This window comes from Periplaneta americana, chromosome 9 (genome assembly GCF_040183065.1).
Source record: "Periplaneta americana isolate PAMFEO1 chromosome 9, P.americana_PAMFEO1_priV1, whole genome shotgun sequence".
NCBI lineage: Eukaryota > Metazoa > Arthropoda > Insecta > Blattodea > Blattidae > Periplaneta > Periplaneta americana.
In genome coordinates, this window is record NC_091125.1 from 152,756,733 (window position 1) to 152,774,587 (window position 17,855).

Consider the following 17,855-nt stretch of genomic DNA (forward strand, 5'->3'; position numbering starts at 1 on the left):
TTGCCCTGTTATAAATATAAATAAATAAAATAAAATAAAATTTGAAACACAAGTAATGCTGTAAATTAAATTCTATTACAAGTTCCTTCATACGGAGCGAACTGTAGGCTACAAGCAGCCGCTACAGTAACTAGTCGTCCGTGCACACAAGCATTTTGTAAACACAGAGTTCTACATTCGATGCAGCGTAGCTTATAACGAGTAATGTTTTTCAGCCCTAGTCATAAGCCACCGACATAGCTCAGGATAACGACCTGGACTCGTGATTCGACACTATGTTCAAGGATGAGTTCGAACCCCGCTTGTGTTCATCACCTTGTAAAGTTTTCGGGGATTTTTTCCAAAAAAAAAAAAAAAAAAAAAAAAAAAAGAGAGAGAGAAGACGAAGAAGAAGAAGCACGGGATAGCGAAGTAAGCTCACTGACGGATTTGTAGTAGCCCATACAGGTTTCTCATTCCACCATAGCTCCAAACCACCATATTATCTCGAAAATACTGAAAAAACCTCCCAGTTACGACACAGAATCGAAGCTGCAACGCACATGGCGCGATCTCAAGGCTGCTGATGTGGTGTAAATAACTCAATTTGATAGCTTCCGTCAGCATTTATAGGTAATGATACGTCTCACAAATGGGCCAGTCAATTGTAATAGCTAGTTATAACAGACTAAAAAAACATGTAACACCCTTCCCAACTGATGACGAAGGTTAATCCCACTATGAGGCACCGTCTTTAAATACACCTAATACTGCGTTGAAGTTAGGCCTACTCAGAACTCATACAACCACTGCTGCCTTCTTCATAAAAATGGATTAAGTCCTAGACCTCCATTATCTAGATTAACTCACGTTTCTTCATTTATTTCGTTTTACTTTATAATTTTAATTTTATTTTTTTTCTTCAAGTGTTCACGTCATTTTCTATCCCTTTTCTTCCTTTCCTGTTTTTCTTTTTAATTCAACTTTTCCTTTCTCATTACATCAAATCTGTAGTGCTCGGGAAAAGTGGCACAAGTCAAAAATGTTAATTTTACAGGAGAAGGAAAAAAAACTGTCTTCACACTGGTTTATGTCGATTTGATTTTCTTCTGCATGAATTATTGTAATGGGAGAAATACTTATGTCTCTTTTCCCAAGTGAGCAGATGTTCCGTAAGTTGTCAATAAACTAATAAATTTTTTTGTGGAAATTGACTTATGCCACTTTTTCCAAGCATTTCAGAAATATAGGCCTACATAAATAATAAATATTTATTCATGATAGACGTGTTAAACGTCGGGTCATTTTATTCTGTGAGCACAGATGTTTACAAAAGGAAGCCGATAGATGAAATGTAGCAAATCTAGGCCCAGAAACCAAATAAAACACACAGGGCTACGTACAGTATATCTTGTCCTATCTTTAAATAGCTAGGTCTATTTCTTGGTTTCAATTTTCTTCCTGAAGTAATAGAATTATTCGTTTTTTTAATTACATGAAATGTTTTTTTTTTTCTAATTTTGTCACTGAAACAACTTTCAATTGTTCAATGTGTTGATAAACGTTCATTTGTTAAAATTTGTAGGCTTTGCATCGTTTGTCAACTCTTTGAACGGTTGAAAGACATTTACTCTTAGCTTTAATGTAAGTTAAGTCTTATTTCATTTGTCATCTCTTAGAACAATTGAAAGCTACGAGGGGGAGACAAAAAGTAGGCTAACCTTAATGATTGTTTTATTAACTGAATATGCACAATAAGACTACAAACACTTTAGCACTTTTCAACATAGTCCCCACTACGTTCAATGCAAGTGTTGAAAAGTGATGAGGTGTTTGTAGTCTTATTGTACATATTCAATTAATAAAACAATTATTAAGGTTATTTTTTTACTCTCCCTCGTATTTACTTTTAACACTAGTATTAAAAGTAGGTACAAAGGATTTCAAGTTAAGAAAAATGTTTTGTTCACATGGGGTTATACCATTAAATGAACAGTTTCCATAGAAACGCCTAACTACCACAGTGCTTCTACAGTGTACTAGGCAAGGCCCATAAAACCAATACTCTTTTTTTTTTCTTGACTAGGTATCTCCTATAGCAGACCTGCACAAGATTTGCGCTCTCCGAGTCGGCTCACAGCTCGAGAGCGGAATGCAGATATTGGCTGCGCTCTGTATAAGGGTGGACTGAAGAAGGGAGTGATCTCGTACAAAATGTACACAAACGTACTAGTACGAGTGTTCATGAAATTAATTCCCATTCAGTGTTTACAAAACTATCTTGGACTATTATTAATTTATAAACAAATATTTACTTTACAGAAATAATAGAAACTCTATAGCTACTTAAATATACAATATCATTTTGTTAATCAAAACGGGGTTTTATGCTGTTGGCAGCTGAAAGGAAGAGTACTGATCGTAATGAAACATCAGTTACAGATTTTCGATGTCTGCCTTTATTAAAGTTGATAATAGAAAACAGTTGCTCATAAATATAAATGTTGAACCAAACATAGCAATCATTTTCACAGCCAGCCTGTGTAGTCGTGGATATTATTGCTGAGGTTTAGTCTTGTAAAACTCAACCAGTCTAGTAGTATTATTCAAACGGTCTTTAGCCCTTAGGTCACATTGATGATCAATAAGTTCAAGCTGTAAATCGTACGACACTGTTTCAACTGGTGTTGAAGGAATTTATTCTGATAACTTTAAACATCTTTCCAATTAAGACAAGATCTTGGAACCTAGAATTAAATTCATTTTGAATTTCAATTAATATTTGCACATAATCGTTTAACATGGCTTCATCACGAGCAGTTACTATCGTTCGAAAGTAAGCCATATTACCTTCCCGAAGCTGACTTACGAAAAGTGTAAGTTTAGACTGAAATCCCGTAATTTATTCAACTTATCAACAATGAGCTGGCCTTTTCTCTGAAGAGAGATATTTAGGCTAAATTGTTCAATATTAATAAATTCTAACGTACCTTACCTCATGTAATAATGCAACTTTCAACTCCTGAACCTTTTTACTGCAATCTTCACCAACAATGTGTGGACTAGTAATGACGTATTATATTATATTTTCCTCTCTCTTTCAAACTTTTGTGGCAGATAAGTAATGACTCCAGCTGTTGTGAAAAAATAAGCATTTCTCATGCAATATTGAAGGAATTTGCCTGATGATCACTTTTCCATCTTTTAGATTCCTCCATTACGTAGTCGTAGATAGGCAAAGTGAAATAGCTACTGATAATACACACTACACCAGATAGCTGCGTGGACTATCCTCTACCTATAGCAGGCCTACGTCATTCCGACGTATCTTTCTGGCGAGCGCCGTTTGTGCAGGCCTGCTCTATAGTTACTTCTAAATCCATTCTCTACAAAAGTCCAATACATCCTAGGCCTATAGGAACGTTTATGAAATCTACCCAACAAACTCTCCTCCCGTAGAAATCTAAAAATCTCTAGGGGAGAGTTGGGTAATATCGGACATCGGGTAATATCGGACAGTGCGTTTCTTTCATCTACCAGAGATGGTAGTACCTGAATGACGTGGTTATGTAAGTGTATGCGACATCACAGAAACGTAACCATGTCAATCAGGTACAATCATCTGGTTGTAGATGAAAGAAACTCACTGTCCGATATTACCCGATGTCCGATACTACTCAACTCTCCCCTAATTAAAAAATGTTCAGGTATTTTTGTTAGTCAATAATTTAAAACCGGTATTTTAAAAGATGTTAGATTCTATGTAACATTAAGATAAACACCTCCAAGAAATAAAACATTACTATCGACAACTCCAGAGCCATTTATAAATAAAATCAGGCTTCGACTATCATTTGACGCTGTCAAACGAACACTAAAGTTGAGTCTTTTATTACGTGTAGGGAAATCCGAATAAAATCCAGTAATTCTAACAATTCGATGGCAAAGTCGTTGAATGGGGAGTTTTTAATTTCCAAGATAAAGACACTTGCGTCCTTACAAAACAGCTAACGACATATCCTCTCCCTTCAGTACAGTTGTAGATTTCATTAGAGTTAACATTCCCGTACGAGTTGGCTTGTAGGCCTGTTGAATGCAGGTTGTTACAAAAAAAAACAGCGGGGGAAGGAGACAGTAGACAGGTGTACAATTGGAATCGCCAATGCACGGTCGCTTTCGAACTGGGATCACAACCCCATTCACTTGCAGCCATAAGCTATGCTGTTGACAGGCAATTTTGCGGCACACAAGCCTTCAACTGATTTAACCCGTTAAGTTAATATAACATCTGCATTCTCTGTAATGTCACAATTTTTATGACAAACATAGAAAAGAAAAAATTGGTAGATAATGAATGAAAAATTGAGTAAAAAAAATTGTTGTTACCGAAATCTAGACTTTTTATCCCAGACTTGCCATATTTGGTTAATAAAATCTACGACACTTCCAGTTTTCCAGGAGGTATGGCAATAAATTCTGTGTTAGAAAATTATTCCTTCATTAATTTTATTGACAAAAACAGTAGTAGTGGCAGTAGTAGTAGTAGTAGTAGTAGTAGTAGTAGTAGTAGTAGTAGTAGTAGTAGTAGTAGTAGTAGTAGTAGTAGTAGTAGTAGTAGTAGTAGATGATTCAGTTTTTTACTTGGTTATTTAACGACGCTTATTTAACGACACTGTATCAACTACTGAGTTATTTAGCGTCGATGGAATTTTTTTCTCGGAGGAGGGCCCTCAGGCAAGCACTGTAGCCCGCCATTGGTCCCTATCCTGTGCAAGAATAATCCAGTCTCTATCATCATATCCTAACTCCCTCATTCCAATTTAATATTAGCCTAACTTCCCATCTATATCTCGGCCTCTCCAAAGGTCTTTTTTCCTCCGGCCTCCCTAATAACACTCTATATGCATTTCTGGATTCGCCCATACGTGCTGCATGCCCTGCCCATCTCAAACGTCTGGATTTAATGTTCCTAATTATGTCAGGTGAAGAATACAATGCGTGCAGTTCTGCGTTGTGTAACTTTCTCCACTCTTCTGTAACTTCATCCCTCTTAGCCCAAATATTTTCATAAGCACCTTATTCTCAAACACCCTTAACCTCTGTTCCTCTTTCAAAGTGAGAGTCCAAGTTACATAACTATACAGAACAACCGGTAACTTAACTGTTTCATAAGTTAAATTTCAACTTTCAGTATTTTTTAAAGCAGACGTATGACAAAAGCTTCTCAACTGAATAATAACAGGCATTTCCCATATTTTTATTCTGCGTTTAATTTCCTCTCGAGTGTCACTTATGTTTGTTACTGTTGCCCGAAGGTATTTTAATAAATTAGAAATTTATCCTTTGAAAAGTTGGAAACTCAAATTACTAACATATCAAAATTATAGTTCTAAATTTACAACCAGAGTGTTAATTGCAATAATATTTATATGACGACAAATAGACTAAAAGTAAGAAAAGAAATTAGGCTACATTTGTTCAGATCAAATTTCTGTACATTTAAAGGACAAAACTAAAATTCTTTCGATCATATTTTATTATCATAATACACTGCTCTCTTAAATTGACTGAGCATATTGAGAATTACATCACTAGCTTAGTATGACACTATTTAATCTCGAAAAGAATATCTCAAAAAATAACCCCCTGAAATTAATGACAATACTTACGGTTCAACCTGTATAATTTAAGTACTTAAATTTTTTTGAGAGATTTAGGTGCAAATTTCTGAAAAGCAATGGGTGATTGGGGGCCTGAAACGCATTAGGAAGAAAGCACCTTTTTAATTCTAGTGGAGGTGCAAAATTTGTGGACAGTAGTGGATGTTTGAGGACATGAACCGCACCAGCAAGAAAGAATTTTTAGTGGAGATGCAAATTTTTGGACAGTGGATGTTTGAGGGTCTGAAACGCACTACCAAGAAAGCAATTTTAGTACCAGTGGAGATGCAAATTTCTGGACAGTGGATGTTTGAGGGTCTGAAACGCACAGCAAGAAAGCAATTTTAGTGCCAGTGGAGGTGCAAATTTCTGGACAGTGGATGTCTGAGGGTCTGAAACGCACAGCAAGAAAGCAATTTTAGTGCCAGTGGAGGTGCAAATTTCTGGACAGTGGATGTCTGAGGGTATGAAACGCACCGCAAGAAAGCAATTTTAGTACCAGTGGATATGCAACTTTCTGGACAGTGGATGTTTGAGGGTCTGAAACGCAACAGCAAGAAAGCAATTTTAGTACCTGTGGAGATGCAAATTTCTGGACAGTGGATATCTGAGGGTCTGAAACGCACCAGCAAGGAAGCAATTTTAGTGCCAGTGGAGGTGCAAATTTCTGGACAGTGGATGTTTGGGAGGTCTGAACCGCACCAGCAAAAAAGTAATTTCAGTGCCAATGGAGATGCAAATTTCTGGACAGTGGATGTTTGGGAGGTGTGAACCGCATCAGCAAGGAAGCATTTTAGTACCAGTGGAGATGCAAATTTCTGAACAGTGGATGTTTGAGGATCTGAAACGCACAGCAAGAAAGCAATTTTAGTACCAGTGGAGGTGCAAATTTCTGGACAGTGGATGTTTGAGGGTCTGAAACGCACCAGCAAGGAAGCAATTTTAGTGCCAGTGGAGGTGCAAATTTCTGGACAGTGGATGTTTGAGGGTCTGAAACGCACAGCAAGAAAGCAATTTTAGTACCAGTGGATATGCAAATTTCTGGACAGTGGGTGTTTGGGGGCCTGAACCGCACCAGCAAGAAAGTAATTTTAGCGCCAGTGGGGATGAAAATTTCTGGACAGTGGATGTTTGAGGGTCTGAAACACACCAGCAAGAAAGCAATTTTAGTGTCAGTGGAGATGCAAATTTCTGGACAGTGGATGTTTGAGGGTCTGAAAAACACCAGCAAGAAAGCAATTTTAGTAGCTACCAGTGGAGATGCAAATTTCTGGACAGTGGATGTCTTAGGATCTGAAACGCACCAGCAAGAAAGCAATTTTATTGTCAGTGTAGATGCAAATTTCTGGACAGTGGATGTTTGGGAGGTCTGAACCGCACCAGCAAAAAAGTAATTTCAGTGCCAATGGAGATGCAAATTTCTGGACAGTGGATGTTTGGGAGGTGTGAACCGCATCAGCAAGGAAGCATTTTAGTACCAGTGGAGATGCAAATTTCTCGACAGTGGATGTTTGAGGGTCTGAAACGCGCCAGCAAGAAAGCAATTTTAGTGCCAGTGGAGATGCAAATTTTTTGACAGTGGATGTTTGGGAGGTCTGAACCGCACCAGCAAGAAAGCAATTTTAGTACCAGTAGAGATGCAAATTTCTCGACAGTGGATGTTTGGGGGCCTGGACTGCACCAGCAAGAAAGCAATTTTATTGTCAGTGGAGATGCAAATTTCTGGACAGTGGATGTTTGAGGTCTGAACTGCACCAGCAAGAAAGCATTTTTAGCGCCAGTGGAGATGCTTCTATTTTCTGCGCGATAGGAGATAGGCCTACCTGAAAATGTCACTAAAAAGGGCTTTTTACTGAAGACCACTTTTTACAATTATGAATTTACGCGTCTAGTACCTATATATTCAGACACCAGATGTTGGGAACTATTTTCTTATGTGAAGTAAGTTCTGTTACGTCATTACTTATCCATTGCTGTAGTCTACTGTAGGATAGAAGTCTGTTGGTTTAGAAGGCAGTGGAATTTAGTTTTTAGGTTTTCGGTACCTATCGGTGTAATTAATTTTTGTATGTTGGCTTCAGTGGATTTTATAATTCTATTTGAGTGTTGTACTGTTCGAGAACGATTTGTTACGACGGTGGAATTGAATAAGGGAACTAAATGTCTGATTCGCCTTTCGTTATAAGTTAGATGAGTTATATGAGAGAATTGCTAAGTGACATGAGGCCGAAGTTTGTGGCAAGATTAGTGGTTTATTTGAGGAGGATATTTAAGTGACATGAGGCCGAAGTTTGTGGCAAGATTAGTGGTTTATTTGAGGAGGATATTTAAGTGACATGAGGCCGAAGAATGTGGAAAGATTAGTGGTTTATTTGAGGAGGATATTTAAGTGACATGAGGCCGAAGTTTGTGGCAAGATTAGTGGTTTATTTGAGGAGGATATTTATGTGACATGAGGCCGAAGTTTGTGGCAAGATTAGTGGTTTATTTGAGGAGGATATTTAAGTGACATGAGGCCGAAGAATGTGGAAAGATTAGTGGTTTATTTGAGGAGGATATTTAAGTGACATGAGGCCGAAGTTTGTGGCAAGATTAGTGGTTTATTTGAGGAGGATATTTAAGTGACATGAGGCCGAAGTTTGTGGCAAGATTAGTGGTTTATTTGAGAAGGATATTTAAGTGACATGAGGCCGAAGTTTGTGGCAAGATTAGTGGTTTATTTGAGGAGGATATTTAAGTGACATGAGGCCGAAGAATGTGGAAAGATTAGTGGTTTATTTGAGGAGGATATTTAAGTGACATGAGGCCGAAGTTTGTGGCAAGATTAGTGGTTTATTTGAGGAGGATATTTAAGTGACATGAGGCCGAAGTTTGTGGCAAGATTAGTGGTTTATTTGAGGAGGATATTTAAGTGACATGAGGCCGAAGTTTGTGGCAAGATTAGTGGTTTATTTGAGGAGGATATTTAAGTGACATGAGGCCGAAGAATGTGGAAAGATTAGTGGTTTATTTGAGGAGGATATTTAAGTGACATGAGGCCGAAGTTTGTGGCAAGATTAGTGGTTTATTTGAGGAGGATATTTAAGTGACATGAGGCCGAAGTTTGTGGCAAGATTAGTGGTTTATTTGAGGAGGATATTTAAGTGACATGAGGCCGAAGAATGTGGAAAGATTAGTGGTTTATTTGAGGAGGATATTTAAGTGACATGAGGCCGAAGTTTGTGGCAAGATTAGTGGTTTATTTGAGGAGGATATTTAAGTGACATGAGGCCGAAGTTTGTGGCAAGATTAGTGGTTTATTTGAGGAGGATATTTAAGTGACATGAGGCCGAAGTTTGTGGCAAGATTAGTGGTTTATTTGAGGAGGATATTTAAGTGACATGAGGCCGAAGTTTGTGGCAAGATTAGTGGTTTATTTGAGGAGGATATTTAAGTGACATGAGGCCGAAGTTTGTGGCAAGATTAGTGGTTTATTTGAGGAGGATATTTAAGTGACATGAGGCCGAAGTTTGTGGCAAGATTAGTGGTTTATTTGAGGAGGATATTTAAGTGACATGAGGCCGAAGTTTGTGGCAAGATTAGTGGTTTATTTGAGGAGGATATTTAAGTGACATGAGGCCGAAGAATGTGGAAAGATTTCAAGTATATTTACGGTATGCGGAAAAACAAACGGCACTGAAATTATCGCTCATCTGCTGTCTACGTTTCCCTAGCAACGAAGTATTTATTTATTGCATAATATAATAGTTTGAATACTTAGTGTCTTTTGTAGGTGATACCACAGTCTAATATATACAGTCACGAAGCTTGAGTTGTGAGGGTGCTAGAAACAATAGGCTGTGCCAGTACTATTTCGCATTGTCTGTAATGAGGCGATATTAACGATCCTAGTGGTTAGCAACTATCTATGGATGCATATTTACTACGTATTGAGCTTCGTGACTGTATATACTAGACTGTGGTGATACGTCATCTTTTGATATTATAGTCATGTGACGTCATCTCTGACGTTATCGTTTCTGTGTAATGCGGTTTCTTACACCGGTATCGTAATGTAGCCTATAGACTACATTTCCCGAATTTACTTATCAAATATAATAAGTAGCCTATGCCGCATAAAGAAATTGGCTACGATTTTTTAAATGTCTTCCCAAACTTCTGATATCAAACTCAGTAAATTAATCGCAATAGCAGAAATTTTACAAAGGCCTAGTAAAAACATAAATAGGCGTACGTTAGGGGCTACAGAATGTTTACATGTTAAAATAAAGAACTTGAAAATCCCGAGACTTTTCTCTTCCTATGGATGTAATAGAAGTAGCTACTACACACACTCTCAGATGGTTCTCTAATATCTAAAACTGTAAGTAGACAATTTTACAGGTTTTTAATTTAACTTAGCCTACTACAAAATATCTACTTCAGTTGTTAGGATTACTGTTAAGGACAACGTCTGAAGCTTGAAAAATCTTTTAGAATGATGACTTTTTCTTAGGCTATATTTATTTTAATAAGGAAACAGCCTACACAATTACGCCTAAGTATAAGTTCTTTAAGGGGAAGACTGAATTTACCAAAATTGACAAGTTACCATTTAAATGTTTTATCTTGGAAACTACTAAAACAATAATGATCAATTTCATCAATGATCAAATTTTCCAAAAACCTGTAGGTTTAGAGCCTATATAGGCCTATGTCTTGTATATTCCACATGAATTTCATTCTGATTGAATGAATTGTTTAGCTAAGTTATGTTTTTTGAAATTATGTTTTGGTTTTTAATGCACCTTTTCTCAAAAACTTAGAGGCATTAGAGATGAACAAAACTAACTGCCGCTCTCGCTCGCTGTGTTCGTTGCATTTGTCTTTCGAGTCTCGTCTCGTCATTCTCGTGCGCTTCGATTCTCGCTCATCATTCTGGAAATAGCATTTGGTCGGCGTGGAAAGCTTTCGAAACTTTGAATAACATACATAATTGAAATAAATAACATTATAAATGTTTAAATGATACAAAAAGACAAAACAGTACAGTATCTTAGTTATCAAAATGTTCTGGTTCTATTATATGATATTTATTACTTATGGTTAACATAAATAGAAAAAAAAAAAACAATTCTCAAATAAATTTGCATTTCTAAGAAACATGAAACATAACGTTAATATCTTTTTACTTGATATTGCACATTTGATCTTAAACATATGAAAAGAAAATTCCTAGCCTTTTAATAAGGGCCTAGTAATTAAATAAAGACTGGGGAACGGATTATTATACACTGAAAGGTAGAGATAATGTTTCAAATAGGCTACGTGATTGTTTTTAGGCCAACATATGTAACAATTGCCGAAGTAGATAGAAGTTCAGTCAGGTATAAACAACTGTGGCGATTCAAGGCTGCTTGACGTTCGGGGCTTCGGGAGTGATCAATCTCGGCGTCTCGAAACACTCACGAGCAGTCTTTACGTCAACGACGCGATGTATACAACATTGTCGTGCGGGTTTTCGGCTTTACGGGCGCTGTTAGTCTTGCTTTCTCGATCGTTATTCATCTCTACTATGTAGGTATATCTTGCATAAGTTATGCTACAGGAATTTTATTTTGATTGAATGAATTGTTTAGCTATGTTGTTTGAAATAACGTTTTGGTTTCTGATGCACCTTTTCTCAAAAACTATCTTTAACTTAATATTAATATTTTTTCACACATTTTACGAAGAGCATCTTACAATCTGAGAAATAAAGAATCTCATATCACAGTCTAGCATATAGTCACGAAGCTCAATACGTAGTAAATATGCATCCATAGATAGTTGCTAACCACTAGGATCGCTAATATCGCCTCATTACAGACAATGCGAAATAGTATCGGCACAGTCTAGTGTTCCTAGCACCCTCACAACTCAAGCTTCGTGACTGTAGGTCTATATATTAGACTGTGCTCATATCTTCATTGCCCACAAAAAAATCATATATTATTTGTAATGTTCAACATTTCCAATCGAAAAAAATGTTTTCAGAATATTTAACATTCGGTAAGAACGAGTGTTAAGACATATTAATATGATTGTTCGCTACTAGGTATAATACAGTAGGGAGCCTGATAAACATCTGTACGAAATTTGAATCAATTTTAACTTGTAGTTTCTGAGAAAGAGAACATTGAAGATTGCAAAACGTCGTTTTGAGAAAAACAGCTATAAAGATAAATTTTATTATTGGTGCTATGTAGTCTAACACGCTCCGAAACATGCCATTTAAATGGGATGAATGATAACTTTAATAAATAAAGTACAGAAAGTTCCTATACAGACCGGTCCCATTCCGCCCTTTACCTCTTAGCTTTCCCGGAACAGGCGCTCCGCATTACTGTCATTATGCCGAAGAAACATTACTACCTGGGACCGGTCTACAGAGGAACACACTGTATTCTGATTCAGAAGAAAGCGACAAAATTCAATTGAATCAAAAGTAAAAAAAATGTTATTTTTGGTCGTTTCGGTCTTCAACTTTCCATTAATAGTCTATGACTGTATATAAAATACAGGGTGAACCGTAAGTAATATCATTAATTTCAGGGGCTTATTCTTTGAGATATTTCAAAGAAAAAAGTTGGATATAGTTTCGCTCTTTTTTTTTCCCCCTTCCTTTTCGAGACAAAAATTGTTTTATATGAAATATTTCATAGCGTGTTTTGGGATAGCCATTGATTTAATTCCCAATAGCTAGGTTTATGCTCAGTCAGTTTAAGAGAGCACTGTATTATGATCATATATTATTGAAAGAATTCTAGTTTTGGCCTTTAAATGTGCAGAAATTTGACCCGAACAAATGTAACTTTTCGTTCTGCAAAGGAATTAATGGCATTACTTAACGATTCACTCTTTAGGCTATATTATAATCTAATTAAGGCCCATTCACAATGAAAATTAAACATAACCGTAACATGAACACAGAAGTTTTCGGCCAGGCTACCAAATGGGATCATTCACAATGATTCACATAAGCATTGACATAAACATTACCGTAAGACGTTGACAAGGAAGTTTGCGAACTCCAAACTTTCATGCTTATGCTTATGTGATTTGCAAACAGAACACAATCGTGGAGCGCTGAAGTATACGACAGAACATGAGGAAATGGCGTCGTTGTTATGTTTCCATGGTTACCAAGTATGATTGCTGTAGTGTTATCGCGGGCTCAGAATGACAAGATTCTATCTGACATTTTTAGCAAAATTGAGATTTTTGTTGCACTGAATTCTGCTGCTTCACAGCTATCTACCATATAAATTATATGCTGATATCTCAATTATTGTTCGTGATAAAGTTAGTTTGAAAAGGTTCTTATCTGCATTGATTTTATTAACAAGCAAAGATTTAAAATTCTCTCCTGTAAAATTTACCAAACACTAGATAGAACCTTGTCATTCTGAACCCTCGTTATGTTTATGCTCCCATCGTGAATGATGGTATGACTTCTTGATTTTACCGTAACGTTTATATTCTTAAGTTAACGCTTGCGTTATGTTTAATTTTCATTGTGAATGAGCCTTTAAATACAATACGTAGAATTAATCTGTAGGCCTAGTAGAAACCAAAAACAAGAAAAAATATATATTTATGTTTTTTTTTTTTTTTAGTTTTCGAAAACACAGAACACGATTAAACCTCAATAAAATGGTTGCTTGATTGCTCCGACAAAGCGCTCTTTTTTCATCAGTTTTTTTTCAGCGAAAAACAGCTATTATTCTAATTTGAAATGTTTGAAAAAAATTATGATCTACAACGAATTCATTCCTTGTAAGTCTACTGATAGTTCTAATCTTCGGTAGGGACTGAATAGACCTGTAGGTCTATTATATCTACAATCGCTCAAACCAATTCAATAGACTACGAACTTTACCGTACAATTCACTAAAATTCAGGGGTTAGGTAGAGTTACACAACTCTTACCTTACACCGTAAGCCTACCATAATATCACAGTCTAGTATATACAGTCACGAAGCTTGAGTTGTGAGGGTGCTAGGAACAATTGACTGTGCCGGTACTATTTCGCATTGTCTGTAATGAGGCGATATTAGCGATCCTAGTGGTTAGCAACTATCTATGGATGCATATTTACTACGTATTGAGCTTCGTGACTGTATATACTAGACTGTGATATTATCGTCACTTCGAAGCAATAGGTCTAGGCTTATTTTCTGAGACGGAAGATTATTTCCAATCAACATATTTATTTTTTGTGCACTGTCATTCATCTTTAAATTTTTTCAATTATAATTTATTGCTCAACTTCGCCATTAAAATATTTGTACACTTTCTGGGAATAAATTGTTCTTATAAACATAATTTCCACTGTATTATAGGCCTATATATTACATCTAAAAAAATGCTGCACTAAATCTCTATTTCCACGCTCTACTCTTTCCTTTTTCAATTTAAAATTCTATTTTCACGTGGTCTCTCTAAATTTTTCAATCGTTCAAAACGTAATTACGTTATAAAGAACAATGTTACAGTTCCCTATAGAGTATACAACACTCCATACTGGATAATTACGCCTATCAAAGCGACATATTTAGCAAGACTTGTGGCGTCAGACCACGCCAAACCTCAACCTCCATCCCTCACAGTCCCTCTTTTGCCATATTGTTATAAATAAAAACAATTGACAACAGATATATCAGTCATAACAACCTCATAGAACACAATATGAAATTATAAAGTAATTAAATAATCAAAATACGATCATTTTGTCTACTGAGCATCCGTATTAGTGCAAGAATAATTCGTGCAACACGTTTCTAAATTAGTCTTGAATACATTCTTTAATAAATCACTCCAAACCAATGTGAATATAGGCCTAGAGTGGATTGTTAACGAATATGTTTTGTGTTGGCGCCATTGTGCATCATTGTTTACGTAAATTAGAACAAATGAAAATTAGCATGGCATAACTTACACATTATTTTAAGAAACAGGCCTAGAGAAGGCAAGCATGATTAATATTCATCGTTCTGAATGATCTTGGGGCAGAAAATAACTTAAGAATAAAATATTTAAGTAAGTAGAACATGTACTGTAAGTAATAAATAATGTGTACCTCACGAAATAATTATATTAATATAACTTAGTCTAAGAAATATTTGACTGTAGGGGTATCTCATTTATTCCTTTTTCTGAAACTTAAATATGTGCTTAAATTAAATTACAGTGTCATCATACGATAATAGATCACAGTAATAACTGTGCCCGCTCACCATTACAAGTTGGTTTACGTATCAAGAATTAGCGTAAGTTACTGTACTTAATAATATCACTAAAAGTAGGTCTACTCATAACTTCAGACAAAAGTGACATAAGTTACTATAGATACGTTGAATTAGTCTTTCTATTCACGATACATTTATTTTTAAATGCTGCAGACGCGTGCCATTTGGGACTGCCGAACCACAGTTAGTGATCCTTGCAATCATAATAATTATCAAAATCACTAACAAAAAATAGGCCTACTTGTATCGTCAGAGGATTTAGCCCAATTCTAAATGCTGAATTTTGTTTCACTAAGAGCTTTGTCGAACTTTTCATTCGCGAATAAAATCTAAATTTTATTCTGTTATATATTATTATAAATAATTACTATTATCACTTCGTCATAACCAATAGACTACATTACCAAGAACAGACCTAGGCCTATAATTTAAAATTTAAATTGCCTTGAATAATAGGCCTACTCTGAATTATGTTGTTGTTGTTGTTTTCTAATGCCAGGCGTTTCACAATAAAATCATTTGACCTCTTGCACTCCAATATTTTTCAAAGATATTATCATGGTCAGCCACTGAAGCACAGATTTTGAGGTGTTCCGAATCCATTTCTTGGTTTGAGTTGCACAATGGACAGTTAGGGGACTGATATAATCCAATTCTATGCAGGTGTTTGGCCAAACAATCATGGCCTGTTGCCAATCTAAATGCAGCTACAGACGATTTTCGTGGTAAATCGGGAATTAACTGTGGATTATGATGCAGAGAGTTCCATTTTTTCTCTTGAGATTGTGTTACCAAATTTTGTTTGTTGAAGTCTATGTAGATTTAAAAATATATACCAGTATTACATAAATTTTTGTATACAGCTAGAATAAATCGATTTCATTCTCTCGTAAAAATTATCACCCTCGGCTACTCTTCGGCCTTCTAAGCTTCCCACTCATGGATAAAATCCTACTTTACTCTTTTGTACCATAAATCAATATTTCGTGTAAGTACTGTAGTCCCTACTGTAGCGATTAATACCAGTAATAGTTTTAAAAATTTATTTGTTCTATTTTAGTTTCTGTTTATCCTTTTTGGCAATAATTCACAACTAAATCTCATATTTTATTGTTACTTTCGATATAATGTGTATTCGAATTTTGTTTATAATTTCCTAAGTGTCCTTTAATTATTGTCAAACATTTTTTGTGTACTTTTCTGCAAAATCAGGAGTTACATTTTCTAGTGGTTAAATTTAAAGAATTTATACATGATTTTGCTTTCTGTCTCAATTTTTATTATGCATTTGAATGTACTTTATTGTCTTGAATTAATGAGCTAATTTATTGTTTCTTATTTTTTTCTTTGCTTTATTTTGGTCGTATCTAGCGATGTTCTCATTACCTTGGGTTCTGCAACTTAAGGTAGGCCTATATCATCGAGGGATGACTTAGGATACTAATGAACGCTTAATTAGTTTACGCCACACATATAAACAGATATTTAAACACAAGAAATCTTTAAAACCTTATGAACTTCATCAAAATGCCCGATCAGGACAACACGCTTCGTTTTGGGACAAACAGACTACAGTTAGATAACGCCTGCATCGTAACACAAAGTCAAATTCCTTCGCATAATGAGGCCTAACAAAAAATCCCCGCCAATCACGCGGCGTGTGACGCTGAACGCATGGACTTACCGACGGGGCGGGTCCCCCTGCTGTCGCTGCCGCCGGAGTCCTCCTTCACGTCCACGAGGCTGCGTATAGAGAAAACGGACTTGGCCACACGAGCCTTGTTGTCGCAGGCGGCAGGGGCGAGACGAGGTCTTGTGGTGAGGTCCATGGTGGACCTCCGGTATCCAGTCACTCCCTTGGCGAGACACTCGAACCAAACCACAAATCACAAACCTCACTATGACCTCATAATGTCAGCACGGTGTATCACTGAGGTAAAGGTCAATTATTGTCGGTCACTGTCACTGGGAACTGCGTTTAGACTTGTGTAACACGAAATTTAATGAGCTTCCAGTTGACTTACAAGCTCTACAATTTCAGAAATGTTATTTTATAAAATATTATTAATCTACGATAGCTATCGTGGAGTTGTTAAACTGTCTGTAATCCCTTATTTCTTGTCAGACAATTTAGATTTACTAGAATACTGGTAAATGTAATAATAATAATATTATTATTGCCTTCAGCAAACTTGACAGCACTATTAACTTCCGACAGTATTGTCTGAATACATAAACACGTAGCAATGTTCTCCAACGGAACTCAATTTCTCTGACAGTCCTTATTTCTGGATGACAAGAATGTAAACAATGTGTCAACACATAAAATAATAATACAAAAACAATATATTACATTTTTAGTACCAGCACTGAAACACAAACTCAACAATGTTATTATTTTAACGAATGCATTCCTCAGATTCCTAACAACACTTATCATGTATCACAATCACTTTTAAATATTATCTTCTTTTCTATTTATACAGCAATGTTCTTCATTTTATCGGAAATAACTTTATTCGAATTTTAAACTCGCACTCATTTCCACTGAAACTAGATTTCCGTCCTCTTCCCGGCAGAGCAAGACACAGAGTACAAGTACAAAACCTGTCCGCTAGATGGCAGAATCCTACCTATTAAGTTTCACTTTGAAAAAAAAAACACTCGACACACACTGACTATAAAATACGAATACGTCAACTGATAACGTTTCTAAACGTTGTCTTCGGAGTTGATACGTGCTATATGGCCAGGTGTATCAATAAAACTTGGCTTTATGTGGCATTTGTTAAGCCATAACACCCGACGAGATCCTAATTATAGACTCATTTGTCTTTGGAATGTTCAGACCCTGCCTTCTTCTCTGATTGTTGCTTAGATACGAGTGGGGGGATGTGGTGTCATAAATCTGTTACAGTCTGTGGCACCGCCTCCTGGACTATCCCT

General features: G+C 36.2%; 1 protein-coding gene across 2 annotated transcripts in view; it reads right to left on the minus strand.

Moving 5' to 3' along the window:
- LOC138706612 (homeobox protein aristaless-like) overlaps window positions 1-17,048 on the minus strand; it is a 680,650-nt gene extending 663,602 nt beyond the window's left edge. The window contains exon 1 of one of the 2 annotated variants that reach the window (XM_069836126.1): window positions 16,594-17,048. In XM_069836126.1, the coding sequence (XP_069692227.1) occupies window positions 16,594-16,738 (145 nt within the window). In that variant the 5' untranslated portion in view covers window positions 16,739-17,048. The remainder of the gene's footprint in view (window positions 1-16,593) is intronic. The other variant, XM_069836128.1, reaches the window with a different exon arrangement.
- Window positions 17,049-17,855: the final 807 nt, after the last annotated feature.